The 14,657-nt window shown below is 44.0% G+C and overlaps 1 protein-coding gene across 1 annotated transcript in view; it reads right to left on the bottom strand.

The window, feature by feature from the left end:
• Positions 1-2,532: 2,532 nt before the first annotated feature.
• ST6GALNAC5 (ST6 N-acetylgalactosaminide alpha-2,6-sialyltransferase 5) overlaps positions 2,533-14,657 on the bottom strand; it is a 163,747-nt gene continuing 151,622 nt past the window's right edge. The window contains exons 4-5 of the mRNA XM_053655468.1: positions 12,858-12,965; positions 2,533-2,826 (exon numbers count right to left, since the gene is read on the bottom strand). Of these exons, the coding sequence (XP_053511443.1) occupies positions 2,595-2,826; positions 12,858-12,965 (340 nt within the window). The 3' untranslated portion in view covers positions 2,533-2,594. The remainder of the gene's footprint in view (positions 2,827-12,857; positions 12,966-14,657) is intronic.

Here is a 14,657-nt window from a genome sequence, read left to right as displayed (position 1 = left end):
AGTCATGGGTAAAGAAAAGACTCCTATATTTTTTTAGAGACTATTTTTTAATAATATTTTTGAAAAGACTTGTTTGAATAAAAATCTTTTGCACCTACTGATCTTGGCTCTGAATAAAATGAGTCCTTCATACTGCTCCACACCAGGGAATGAATGATAGTGAATATAAGATAAGATTTGCAGTGAGTGAATATAAATAGTTCACAGGATAAATGAGTGGTATGATAGGAAATCTCCTTGTAGTCTCTTCTCCTGACAGACTCATAGCAGTGCAGTCCCTTGCTCTTGCAACCAGGCAACAGCATGGAAGTTCCTCTCTCTCCTTCTCCCTCTCCCCCTCTCTCTTCCCTTCCCTTCCCCTTCTCTTGAAAAGCAGGGAATAGATTTCAGTTAGTACAGGCCAGGGAGAAAGTATGCTTTTAACTACAAGAGGGACATAGGTAGTAGGGCAAAATAAAAGGCTCCGTAAAGAAAGTCCCTTTTTGGGAACCATCCTGCTTGGTTTAGAAGCTATCATCCCCCCTGGCTAAGGCTGAGTAAAAGACCTTGAGATCATAAGACACTAAGGAGACAAAGCTTATCTTCTTGGCAGGGGCACTGCTTCTTCCCCCTTTACTTCACTCTGCTTGGCCCTGGGCAGATGATTGGTTAGCCAATGATGGGTAAGATTTCTCAAGGGAGGGGCAACCTAAGACAGGCATGGTCATGAAGGGGCCGTCAGGAAAGGACTTGGGGGACTATAAGAAAAGGGGTGATGGACCCTTACCCTTTTGGCTTTGATATATCCCGAGTCCTCATTCTGTCTGTAAGAAGTCTCCTAATTGCTTGGCTGCCTTACTTCCTCCAACTGACTTCAGCCTGAAACAATGCTGGAGGGAGGTGCAGCCCTGGGCAGGAATGGGCGGTTCCCCAGAGTGATCAGCTGCCTAAGAAAGAATACATAAAATCCTGTGAAACCTACTTTGCTAAGAATGCCCTCAATTTTCTGATAAGGGTCCAAACATAAAATGAGTCTTTTTCCCCCAAAGGTTTATGGCCCCTTTGGCTATCTGACTCAGAATAAGCCCTCATAGTTCTTCAAATGTTATCTATTGTTTGATCCTTACTGCCTGACAATGACTGATGAGCTTTACCTGTATTTCTGTGCAAACTGAACCCAATAAAAACCCATTGAGGAACATGCTCCAGGCCCTTCTCCTCTGAGAGACTGGCTACCTTTCCTCCCCAGCAGATCATTTCTTGGTAGACTTATTCTCATCTGCAATAGCTGGGGGACCTCTGCTGGACAAAACTCCCGCACAGTTTCTGCTAGAGCCTGGCTGGCATAGCTCAGTGGATTCAGCATGGGTCAGTGGATTGAGCGCTCTCCTGGGAACCAAAGGGTTGCTGGTTCAATTCCCAGTCAGGGCACATGCCTGGGTTGCAGGCCAGGTCCCCAGTAGGGGGTGCGAAAGAGACAACCACACATTCATGTTTCTTTACCTCTCTTTCTACTTCCCTTTCCCTTTCTCTAAAAACAAAATTAAAAATACAAAGCTCCTGCTATTGTGGGACCTCCACTATTCCCCTCCAATGGGTCAATGAGATTTTCTCAAAGACATTTAGGTTTGGAATCAAATGTAAGAGGTCATCTAGTACAGTGACATCATTCTGCCCAAGAGAAAACTAGGGCTTCAGTGAAGTGACCTACATCAATTATTAATAAAGCAAACTATCTTTAAGTTTCTCTCCTTAGTTATTTTTTTGTGTGTTAATGACACAGTATTTGGTTTTCAGTTTTATCATTTGGAGCATTTCTGCATCTTGGAAAATGTTACAGCTATTCTTGAAGCCTAAGGGTTCAGAAGAAGTAAGACAACATTTCCAAGCCCAATTCCAACTGCATGCTACCAGTGAGCATTGCAAGCCCAGTGACTCATCCCCCGCCCCCCAATTCCAGGCCCATTCTGACCAGCATTTGGGAATCAAGAGTGAGGATAAGTTACCTAAATAAAGATAAGGATAAATTACCACATAACAATCTATAAAAATACTGGCCTAGAGTACACTACAAAATTCTCAATAAATAAATACGGGCATTTGCTTTATGAAAGTCAGCAGAGATGTGCTCTTCAGAAACCATGTCCACACTTTCAGGCTGCTTTTTACAAACCACACACACACAGGGTCCAGCAGATGACAAAGGTTATAAGTCAGGTCAGGATACAACTTGATAGAAAATGTCTTTTGACGTGGCATTTCTAGAAAGGAATACAACAATAAATACTGTTGAGTTGCTTGTGTTTCAGTTTTGAAGGCAACACTTAACAAAGAGATCCAAAATGTCTTTAGCTGTGGCAGCATCACTGAAATGCGTTCTCCACTTTTGGGAAGGAGAACACTCATTAGAATGTATTAATTCTGGAGTTTTCCTGTAAGCCAACTGCACTGCTTTGCAGTCATGTCTCGTGGGCCTCTGCACGCAGTACTTATTGAGGAGTGAAGCTATTTCCTACCAGTTCTGCTTCTCTGTCATGTATCGTGGCTCAGGAAGTTCAGCGGCTTGGTGTCCAATACAGTGGGCGCTTAGAATTTCAGTCTGGCACACTCATTCCTTAGAACACGGGTTTATTCTCAGGATGGTTTATAGCAAGGGATTCTGGTTTCCAGTCTGGTTGAAAAAAGTGAATATTGAATGTCCGTGCCCAGTTTTTAAAGACTCGTTTCTCTGTGATGAAGCGGTGATGACTGCCCTTCCGCCCTCGCTCGTGGGAGAGGTACATTGTACATTCATCTGGTCCAAAAGGTTCGTAATAGTGATAAGGGACGGAAGGGTGATTGGGATCCCTGGGGGGGAAAAATAAAACAAGTGATTAAAGCAAAAGAATAAAAGATTCCTTTGACCGACTGAGGTAAGATGTTATCTTTAATAAACTGATAAGCAAATCCCATTTTGAGGTTTAATAAACTGCAACAAATGTTTTTTCGGATGTTTAAGCCATAAGCAAGTGGAGAGATTTTGAGGCTATGAAATAAAAGCACTAACCATTATCAAAGAAAAAGATTCCAAGTGTGCTGTGGGATGTCCAGGCTCTTTGGATTCAAAAACTGTATATTATAAAGAGCCAACTAGAGTTCTTATTTCTATTCTTGCGCTCATAGAGTCTAATTACTATAAGAAACTAGAAATATTTGTAAAGCAAAAACAGAACATCCCCTTCCCCCATTTCAAGTCCCAAATTGTCAAGAGACTTGCAATTATACTAAGAATATGGCCTTATAGGGCGTTACATGATCTGACCCCTTTCCAGAGCCTTCTCCTAACTCACCCAGCCTCGTCCCCTATGCTCCAGCCGTACTGGCCTTTCTGTCATCAATCCCTCCAAGCTTGTCCCTACCTTGAGGCCTCTGTGCTTGAGGGCAGCCACCTGGCTAGAACACTCTCTCACCACTTCACTCCTCTCGCCTTAGGGACCAATTCAAATGTATTCTACTCAGGTTTCACCTGACATACACCCCCTTCATTCCTTCTCACTCGGATTTATTTTCTCTACAGCACTGATCACTGTCTGAAATTGCTGTTGGTGTTTTCCTTGCTTATTGTCTGTTCATGAGTAGAGCCTTTGACTTGTTCTTAGTAGGTGCTCGATAAATGCCTTTTGAATTTCTGTTGAAAGAAATTTATATGGAGTTAGCAGCTACACAACAAGCCTCTAAAGACAATGTCTCCTCCAGGAATGAAACAGGGAGGACCTTACTGGATTGCACGGGAGGGAAAGGAGATAGCAGGCGCGATGCCACCATTTTCCTCCTGTTGTCTACCCTGGACTCAAATCTAGAGTCTCTGAATCCAGAAATTCCAAATCCTCCGTCCATCTTGTGTAGCCTGGCAGTCTCAATATTTTCATGTCTCTGTATCCTGTCTCTGCTTCCAACAAGAGCTACTGGCTCATTTCTTGAAGGCAGTGTGCTGTTGTTGTAGGGTCACTAAAATATCAAACATCTCTAAAACCTGAAGAGCTCAGTCTCAGACTGGCTTTCACGCTAGGCCAGTCCATTCCACCTCTTCTGCCTGGAAGTCTAGATGGTAAGATTATGATGTCCCAGTAGATACACCCTCCTACTTGAGCTACACTCACTAACCAGTCTTGTGGCAGAGGCTAATGCTCTTCTTCGTCTCTTCTTAGCTCTTCTCTTAAAAGGGCCAGGTGTCCCAGCAAACCACCTTCCAGAGCCTAATGTCCTGGGGCTGCCCCTCCAGTCACTGGGGCTCTACTGTAAGCACAGTAACTTGGTTTCCCAAAGATGCTCATCCCGCTAAACACCTATTTGTTTTCTTCAAGGGAGATCAATAAACAAATGGCTTTTAGAGTAGGAAATTTACAGGGGTCAGGGACTGAAGTCTTTTATGAAGAGGGGGGTGGAGGTGTGGCTCTGACAACAATAAACCCTTGAGCTGCCTCTCTTCTGAGGTTAACGTTCTTCCAGGAGGAGAGATTTGTTTTCGTCATGCAGCATTTAAACCTCGCTCATCCTGGGTGGGATTCTGTGCTGAAGTGAGACGTTGCACCTGTTATGCTGGTCTCCAAAGTAGCTCCACGTTCTATAGGGAAACACAGCCACAGTTCTGTCCTGCTATTACAGACATCGCTTATTTACTTATCCTAAATATTGGAGTCCCCTTAAAATTTTAATAGAAGGTATTTTCAGTACAGAAAATGCACGTCAGGGAAAACTTAAATCAGGACTACTGCTATGAAGAAAAAATAAAAATAAAAAGGCGTAAAATCTTCTGAGACAAATCTCCCCAAATTCATGTGGTATAATTTGGGGAGCCATGCCAAAGTTGAGCTGCCGTGGTATACTTGGGGTTAAGCTTTATTCCAATACAAGTCAGGTTTTAAACCTGATTCATCACAGTTTTAGACATATTCTTGGCATCAATCTGACTAAGGAAACAATTAGGTTTCTAAAAATAATCACGAGACTGATTTGGCACCTAGGAATAGAGGGAGATTGGAAACCAGCCAAAGGCTGCTGTGGGATCAATTTCCTTATTCAGGATGACCATCTCTTTGGAGGAAACCTTATCTGGCTCTATATTGATCACCTAAAGAGAGAATCACATTTACATATTTGGCAAACTTAAGTCTTGATTTCAAAGGTGTCCAAATAAGTGGGGGTTGTCTGCACCCTTTAAAACTCTGTCAGAGGCGTGCTTCGTGGGGCTGAGAAGGCAGAGCCGAAGCGACGGCAGGAAAGCCCTGCGGGAGGGAGCCTGCCTCAGGTGTCACCCACCGTTCCATTCGGAAAGCCCTTCGCATTTTAAGGTCACAGTTCCTGAGTCCTTTCCTCCAACGTGACTTTCGAAAAGGCTGCTGTGGTTTTTCCTTCCTTCACCTGATCCCAGTGCAAACAACAGTAAATATCAGCAGAGTTTCCGCATCAGGAGGCGGCTGTTGCAAGGGGAGGATTCTGGCACCACGTGTATCTGTGCGGGCCGAGAGCTGAAGGGGGAGGGTGCGAGGGCAGCGCCGCGTGGTAACTACGGAGCCCGCTACCCAGGTGGCCGAGGCCCGCCCGCGCCCGCACCGCACTCCGAGGGCCAGCGCGGGAACAGGTCCTGCAGAGTGGTGAGGAGAAGGATATCTTTTATTTATGGAGGACGCTGGGGAGAGGGAGAGAGCTAACATTCAGTGCGTGCAGGGAGCTTTAAAGAAATACCTCGGTCTGTGTTCCACCTCCGCAGATTCGGGTTTAATTGATTTGGAGAAGGTCCCAGGCATGGGTATTCTAAAAAGGGCCTTAGGTTTTAGTGTCAAAATAAATAATTGGCAGTATTGGATTTAAAAAGCCCATAAAATAAAATAAATATCCATGAGTCCATGTGGCCTCGATGAACAACTGAATGATTAAATAAATAAGGGAAATGAAACAACATTTTCTTAGAGAAGAATTCCAATTAATAAATCTAGAAAGAATAAGTGAACAGCCCTGGCTCGTGTGACTCAGTGCATTGAGCACCGAACCTCAAACCAAAGGGTCACGGGTTCGATTCCCAGTCAGGGCACATGTCTGGGTTTTGGGCTGGGTCCCCAGTAGGGAGTGTGTGAGAAGCAAGCACACATTGATGTTTTTCTCCCTTTCTTTCTCTCTTCCTTCCCCTTTCTCTAAAAATAAATAAATAAAATCTTAAAAAAAAAAAGAAAGAATGACAGAACAGAAATCACCATTAGAACAGCTTAGTAAAGGTTGCAGGCAAGATGCACCAATAAACAGAACATTAGTGGGGACATAGGTAGGAGAAATAGGTTATTTGCATAGAGCATCTTCCCCCAAGATGCTTACAAATGACAAAGGGAAAAAATAGTAACTTTACAATGAGCAAACGCAGCAGACACACCACCTCAGCCAAGTGATAATGGTTAACATGGCCGGTAATGAGAGATTTTGATATCGTGTGACTCTTGATCTGAGACGCTGTGAAGGGCTTATTGCTTCTGTGATCTCCCTCCCAGTAATGCGAATCCCTCCCTCAATCTAATGACAGAAATACAAAGTGAGGGACAGCCTACCATAATGACCAGATTCTTCAAGAGTATCAAAGTCATGAAAGACGAGGAGGGACTGAGGAACTGTACCAGGTTGGAGGAGTCGAAGGACAAATGACAGGTAAGTGCAAGGCCTCCCTGATTGGGTCCTGAGGGAGATAAAGACACCAGCCACAAAACTGATGAAATCTGAGTAATGTCTGTAGTTTAGTGAAGAGTATTATACCAGTGTTCATTTCTTAGTTTTGATAATTGGACCATAATTAGGCAAAATATTAACATTGGGGGAAGCTGCGTAAAGGGTATACCAGAGCTCTGTGTATTGTTTTGCAACTTTTTCAGTAAGTCTAAAACTATATCAAAACAAAAATGAAAAAATATATAACAACATTAAAAAGCTCCTTAGGGACTTCTAATATGCCACCAGGTTTGAGATGGCTGATATAGTGAAATACCTGCTGAATGTTGTTTCTTAACCTGCATTATCATCTTTACTTTTCCACATTGCTGCTCCATGTGATAGACCAGCATCTGGTACCCAGGCCGAGTCCCGGGCCTGGCTTTAAACCCGCAGCCTCACCCATGGATCATCCAAGAGGCTAGACTTGACTCTTTCAGCCCCAAACCTACTGCTCTGCACTCTTTATAGACTAACTTATCTAATCCTCACAAAGGCCCAGTGAGAAAGCTACTGTCATTACTGCTATTTTACAAATGTGAAAACTGATGCAACAGAGAAATTGAAGAAGTTCCAGAACCCAATTTTGGACCAAAGCTGTCCTCTGAAGGGTGAGGCTTTGTGTCTTGGAAAAGCTCCTGTCCCACCAGGTGTGTTTCTGTACTAATGGCACCCCAGGTTCCCACTGGGGTTGGCAGCACATGGTTGGGCATAACCTTGTCTTGGCTGCATGTCCCCAAGCACTTATCTGTAGAGGTGCCCTCTGCTCGGTGCGGCTGCTCAGGGTGCGAAGCAGAGGCCTCATGCTCGTTCACAGTCCCACCCACTAGCGTTAATGGCAGCAAGAGTTTGTCATGCCCCGTGCTGGAAGCTGTGCAACTGGTAAGAAACCTCATAACATAAACAAGCAAGGCCTGGGGGTAGTTCCATTTCCTGGCATCATCTAGGTTAACCCTGCTCTTGGGTTTGCAGCTGGATTATCTGTAAGGAAAGAATGGTGCCTTTGCTTCTCTCTCTAACCACACTTCTATTCTTGGAATGATACTTGGCATAGAGCGGGTAGTCAGGAAATGTTTGAGGAAGGGAGTGAAATCAATAGCTGTCAAGTGTCTACACTGTTCTGAAATTGGCTTGCATGGAGGCCTGTGGGGACACTGGGCAGCATCAGAAGAAAATGTTCCCACAACAGGCCTTCCAAAATATCTGCCTCAGGCTGATGAGACCCATTGTGCCACCCTATTCTGCCCTCTGATTTCTTGGCTTTGGAGCTTCTTTGGAAGGTAAACTGCTGCACACCTTGGAAGCTGGTGGAATAATAGTTGTGTATTTGGGGCACAATGAGCATCAAGGAACTGCAGCTGTTTACCTGTCATGGGGCAAAAGCCAAAGTGAGTCACCTGAACTCACTCCTGGCAGCCCAGGCACCTCAGGTGGTGCCATCACGGCTTATAATATATCGGTGGTACCCACGGAAGAGAGAAGCAAGGTAATGTAAACACCCAGTGACTGGTCAGAGTTGGTTGAATTATGGCAAAGAAAGAAGAAACAACACGCATCTAGGAAGCAATGCAACTACACGTTTAAAGGCTACTTCATCAAACGTGAGCCATGTGGGCACTTTACCACTCCACGTCCTCCGTGAGCATCAGATTCTGCACAGTGCACCGTTGCCCTGTAGGAACTTCATCTGTTATGCCAGCAGATTTATTCATAGTCACTGGCCAATAATTCTAGCAGAATCAACTCTCTGATATTCATGATACCTTTGAGATGTCCTTCACATTATGGATGAGATATTAATTTAGTTCCACGACAGTGATCTCTCTGAGTCATTACTCCTCTAATTAATAGTGAAGAAATAATGGGTAACTGAGAGTTGTAAACTTGGTAATGTGTTAAGTATGACCAGAAATAAGATGATTAGATAGAATTCAAATGCTTAGCCCATTATTATTGCCAATAAGTTACAATGGAAAATGAGATTGAAAATACTTAATGTGACTTAGTTTGGAAAGCAAGGATAACAGATCTTTTCCCTGCAATTTATAGTCCACCTAAAGAGAATGGATTTGGCTTCCTATGGACACAGCATGATTTAAGGTTCTACTGTCCACACAATCATACATTTTGATGCTGTCAAAGATGCAGCAGGGGATTAATTTGCTTTCGCTTTCTGAACGCTGATGAGCCTGGAGTCTGCTGATGATGGCAGGTGGGGACCACTGCCTGCTGCCTGAGCCGCTCCAGGAGGACCAGTGTCGGCCCTGCATGAGGATGAAACAGGTGGCTGCCCGTGGCTTCTGAGGACCCTCAGAATCTGAATTGGCCATTTGTGATTACACTTTTTATGCACCTGACACTTTCGGTTTGAGATAAGTTTAGAATCAGTCTCTTCAACATCACCAAGGAAACAAGGAAAGGGAGGTTTTAAATTTATTTATTAAGCCAATCTATTCTAAATACATAGCATGTGCAGGCACAATGACTAGTGCTAAAGATACAGATGTGGAAACAACTCCTCTTAAGGAGCCTACAAGCAAATGAAGGAGATGAAAAATCGACCAACTAGGTGGGGGGCAGGGTGAAGGAGGCAGAGGGCCCCGTGCGTGCACAGGTGGCGTCTGACTCAGACAGGAGGTCAGAGAAGAGAGGAGGAGGGCTTGCTGCATCTGCAGCAGTGGAGTTAGGAGCTCTGGCTCTTGAGTCCTGCAGACCTGAGTCCTACAGACCTGGACTGAGTCCTGCAGAACTGAATTGAAATCCTAGCTCTGCTCCTATCTTCTCTACTAGCTTGGCCAGCTGTTTTGTGACTTTAAGCTTCCTACAGAAAATGATGTTAATAGTAATGTTTACCTCATGGGATTATCATAAAGGTTCAGCAAATGGCATGGGTATTTGTACTAAGTGTGGGGCCAGCATGTGGTACATGTGGGAAAAAAACATCAGCCACTTACATTATTACTGAAGAGCCCATAGGAACCATGAGATGAAGAAGGGAGAGATGGACATTCCGAGCTAAGGACAAAGGGACCAGTATCAGCGGGGCGAGCTCCATTACCAGTTTTTCAGAAGGGCTGAAATACTTCTGTGTAAATGGAGAGGATGAAACTATGGTGAATGGAGAAGCCAGGCCCCGAAGGACTTGTGTCTGAGCTGCGGAGTGTGAATTTTGTTCTAAAAGCTTTGGGGATGATGGAGGGGTTTAAGGAACAGAGTCAGACTTGTGACACTCAGGTGATTGAAGGCAACGACCCTCGGTCATTCATCTGAAATTATGTCCCCGGTGCCTAAAAGAAGTTAGTTGAATAAATGAAAGCCTGTTTGTCTCTCTGATTAATTTAGTAAATGACTTCTTTTGAAGGTTCTCATTGCACCTTAAGTTACAAAAAGGTTAATTTACCAAATATAAACGGTTGGCTCTCATTTTGCTTGCTAGAATCTGGCCCCACATGGCTGATTATTCTCTCCCATAAGAAACTGGGCATGTAAAGGAAGCAACTGAACGGGTAGGTACACGGTGAGCAGCCCATGATCCCCTGCGAGCAGCCGGAGGCCATGTGAGGCTTATTCTCGAGAGTGAAGACACATAGGACCCGGCTCACACTGGAGGCCATGTTTGTCTTTCCCTTCCCAGCAACCAGTCCCACATCACTCATTAGTGTTCCCGGGGCATCTCCTTAAAATGTGCTAGTGGTTATCCACACTTGCAGCTTAGCGCATCCCTTCACCCGGCAAATTTGTGCATGCTTAACACACACCAAGGCTGTGCTGAGCTCTCCTCACCCATTACCTCCTGGAACTGTTATAGAAACCCTCGAGGTAAGTAATGTTGTCATTGCCATCTTACAGATATGGAAGCTCAGGTGCGGGGAAGGCTTACTGTGAGCCTCTGCTACACAAGAGCAGTGTCTGGCCCTTTGAACCTCCCCAAGTTCTCAATACCTTTCAGGGTGAATCTCAAGTATTTGGGATAATAATAGTAATAATAGTAATTTCATATATCTATGGTATAATATTAATGTATTAAAGTCATAATAACGGTCTTTCCTGAGCACTAATTGTGTGTGATATAGGGCACTATATCGGATGCTCTAATTTCATGATCTCATTAATCCTCACTGTGACTTGCTTGCTCTTATTATTTTCCTATCACCATTTTACAGATGAGGAAAGCAAGGCTCAAGGTCATCCAGTGAGGGATTGGGTACCCGGTGGTTCAACCAACATGTCCTGGAATGAAGATGAAGGAAACTTGAGCATTAGCCTGTGCTGCTCCTGGTCCTTCTCACCCTTCGTAAACAGGATTTACCCTCCTGACCCTCTCCTCCTGGTGACAACCCACACATTTCTCCACTTTCTCTGATAGGACACTGAGCAGAGGGATCCCTTTGAAGAGTCCTTGCTGAAAGCATCTTGTGAGAACAATGATCAAACCTTTGGGATGGTGGCTGAGGAACAGAAACCCAGAGCTGGTGACAACGTAGGGCACATTGGCAGTGACCTGACTTCCTTGTTAGCGCCTTTCCATAGACTGTTCCGGTCTATGTACAGGGCTTGATGAGCTAACTCTGAGCAAGAGAAAATGGCAGGTTAACTCACCTGTCACTTGTTTTCCATAATAAATGGAATAATTCTTTAGTCATTAACATTTCAACCTATTCATGCACTTCCTGGCATCCTAATGGCAATATCACAGAATTATACCTGCTATATAACCATCAACTTTGACAGCTCTTTGCATGCCCGTAAGTGCCCCTCCCACTGTCTTTGTTGGCCTGTTGATTTGAAGGGGCAGTTGGCTTTCTTTCACCATCCCACCTACATTTTGCACACAGATTGTTAAACAGGGAAACAAGGCCAGTGAATTGGGTGGTAAGAAACTGGGTGTGAATCCAAGCTAACTCTTGCCATGTACTAGGCCCTATTCCAAGCACTTTACACGAATTAACTTGATAATCCACTTACAACCCTATGAGGTAGAGTCTATTATTATCATCATCTCCACCTATAATAATGAGGAAGCTGAGACACTGAGAGACTGAGTATTGTGCTCAAGGTCACACTAGCTTAGTAAGAGGCTGGGCCGGGCTTGGAACCTGTGCGGTCTGGCTCCAGACTCTACACCCTGCCTTACTACATTGTGTCCTCTGGGGGAGGGGTGGGTCCAGGCACATAATAAAGGCCTGCCTTGTCCACACACTGCCTCCTCTTCTGCGACCTGCTCTTACATAAACCACTGCTGCCGCTGTTGGGTTTGGGGGGGAAAGTGGCCAACTAGAAGCAGCGCGATTAAATGCCCCATTTTCCATCCTTGTGTCAAACCTCCACATTGTAGATTTTGCGTAAAGGCTCATGGCTTTTGAGAAAGTGTCAGGTTTAAAACACACGAGGCAAGCATACATTTCAATGAACAATTTTAAAGCACCTTTCACCCCAGATTTTACCATTTGAAGATCAGGACTGAGGCAATGTGCCAACATCAGGCATTCCTGGAAACTAGGGCACTTTCTGAATTTATAGGCACCACAACTTTAAATTACAGATGAGTTTTCAACTGAGCTCCTGCAAATCAGTTCATGTGTTCGGACACTTACACTGCTTGGGCACATGCCAGGAGGTAACTTAAGGTAGCAACAGAGATGGGAGTATGTTCCCTTTAAAGTGATTCGTCAAAATAATTATGCTGTGCTTCAGTCTTAGAAGCACAAACTGAGGCTACTTGGTGGTAAGGGAAAGAGGCTCAAAGGAATATTTTAATTTTAGAAAACAGGCATTACCATAAAAAACCTCTCCTCTTTAATTCATTAAAAATTACCACATTCCTTTCAAATGAGAATAAAACAAATATTTCTTAATGCTTGTTCATCTTGAATATTATGCCAATTATTGCATTACTTTTGGTTGATAGATATTCAGAGGATAAATGAAGCCCACAAGATGGATTAATTTTCCAGTAGTACAAACAAAAGCTTTCAATATTTTATATCACATAATTAAATGCTGTTTGTTATTTCTAGAACCAGAACTTGGGACATGTTAATTAATTGCTTCAAGAAGACAGACGTGTTTTATGGCTGATATTTGGAATTAGATATTTACAAACCCTGCACAGTGCCGCTGGTGAGTTACACCTGCAGAACAAATCCTACCTGCAGAAGTCTGGGGGCACCATGCCGTACACATTGATCCTGTCACACAGCTCCAGCGCGATCGTCATTGTGAACCAGCCAGTGCTGAGCCAAGTGTTGGAGATCTTCCTGGAAGGAACAACAGTTGAGTCTGAAAGTTGGTGAAATAATCAGGCTACCCACTACCATCTGAAACCCTTGCTGCAGCAAGGCTGACTGTGAACACACACACTCTCTGTCTCCATTTGATAAAAGCTGGAACTTTACCAGAGAGATAGCTCTACCAACACCATCATGTTCCAGGGTACAGTGATAAATGCTATTGATGGGCCACCATGGTGGACTTGTGATGTTCCAATGTTCAAGTGCGTATCACCACGACTCAATGTCCTGTAAGAGGATGATCCCCTTGAGTCACCCCTTATTAACTGGAATACTTGACTAACTAGAAATATTCCTTGTTTCCCAAGCAGGGTAGATAATATAATTTAAAAAATGTGTCTGACTATAAGTTGATTGATCTATCAAACAATCTAGTTGAAACTGGCCTTCAACTAGACTAATACCAACAACTTGATTGAATGTCTTTCTTTAGGAGTATAGTAAGTCCTCATTTAACATCAACAATAGATTCTTGGAAACTGCCACTTTAAGCAAAATGACTTACGATGAAACCAGTTTTACCGTAGGCAAATTGATATAAACAAGAATTAAAGTCCTTTGGAATATTCCTGGTAACAAAAACATCACCAAACACCTAAATAAAGACCCAAAGCACTTTTAATATGGAACATTGAAATAAGTGTGAACTATACATACATTTTAGAAAGATTAATAAAAAAGTAGGGGGATTGTTTTCCAACCTGTTTATTCATTCCAGTTCAAGGTCCTGGGTGGGCAGAGCCTGTCCCCGCAGCTCAGAGCACAAGGCGAGACCCCAGCCTGGACAGGGACAGGACGCCCTTCCATTGCAGGGCACACTCACACTCACACTCACTGACTGGGACAATGCAGACACATCAGTTCACCTCATGTGAACACATTTGGGATGTGGCAGGAACCCAGAATACCTGCAGAAAACCCACAAAAACATGGGAAGAACATGCAAACTCCACATACACGGTGGCCCTGGCTGGGAATCGATTCTTCCCCCTCTTTAACATTATGACAAAGCATGTTAAACAAAACATTATTTGAGGACCTGCTGTACTTTCATTTGAGAGGGGCTAATGACCAGAGGAAAAGGGACCAAAGGAATGCTTATGTTTAAACGAGCATTTGTTTCATTGGACTTTGGAACCCTCAGAGCCTTCTGAAGATTTTTATTAGAAGACCAAAAGTTGGCAAAATTTAAGAAGTGAATCTACGCATCCCACATCTATCCATGTGCCCACTCAAACATTGGTATTGAGCTCCAACCACAGGCCAAGCCTGAGGATGACTGTGGGACACAACATCAAGGTCTAATTTGACCCTGTGAGAAACTCGGCTCACCATACTATGCTACTGTGAATACTAATTCAATTCTTTGGGGTTGCACTTTCACTTTTTCCCAGGGCTCAGAGCATGCCTCATCAGGCAGGTGGAAACGCCAGTCCGTCCCCAAGGTCAGACTGTCCGACTGCCCAGCCGCGGCACCACACGTGATGAGACCAAGAAGTCATGTGAAGAACCGTACCCCAGAAAGGCCTTCTCCTGGCACTGTGTGGTGACCCTCTTTGAGAAGGAAGACTTTTTATTAAGCAGTTTGCATTATTTCCATTTCATATAAGGAACAAAAAAAGGGGTGCATTTTAAGAAGTTCTTTGTTTTGTCAAATAC

The sequence above is a fragment of the Artibeus jamaicensis genome, unplaced genomic scaffold (assembly GCF_021234435.1).
Source record: "Artibeus jamaicensis isolate MK-2021 breed Jamaican fruit bat unplaced genomic scaffold, CSHL_Jam_final scaffold_1019, whole genome shotgun sequence".
In the NCBI taxonomy this organism is placed as follows: domain Eukaryota; kingdom Metazoa; phylum Chordata; class Mammalia; order Chiroptera; family Phyllostomidae; genus Artibeus; species Artibeus jamaicensis.
This window is presented reverse-complemented; position numbering and strand designations above follow the sequence as displayed.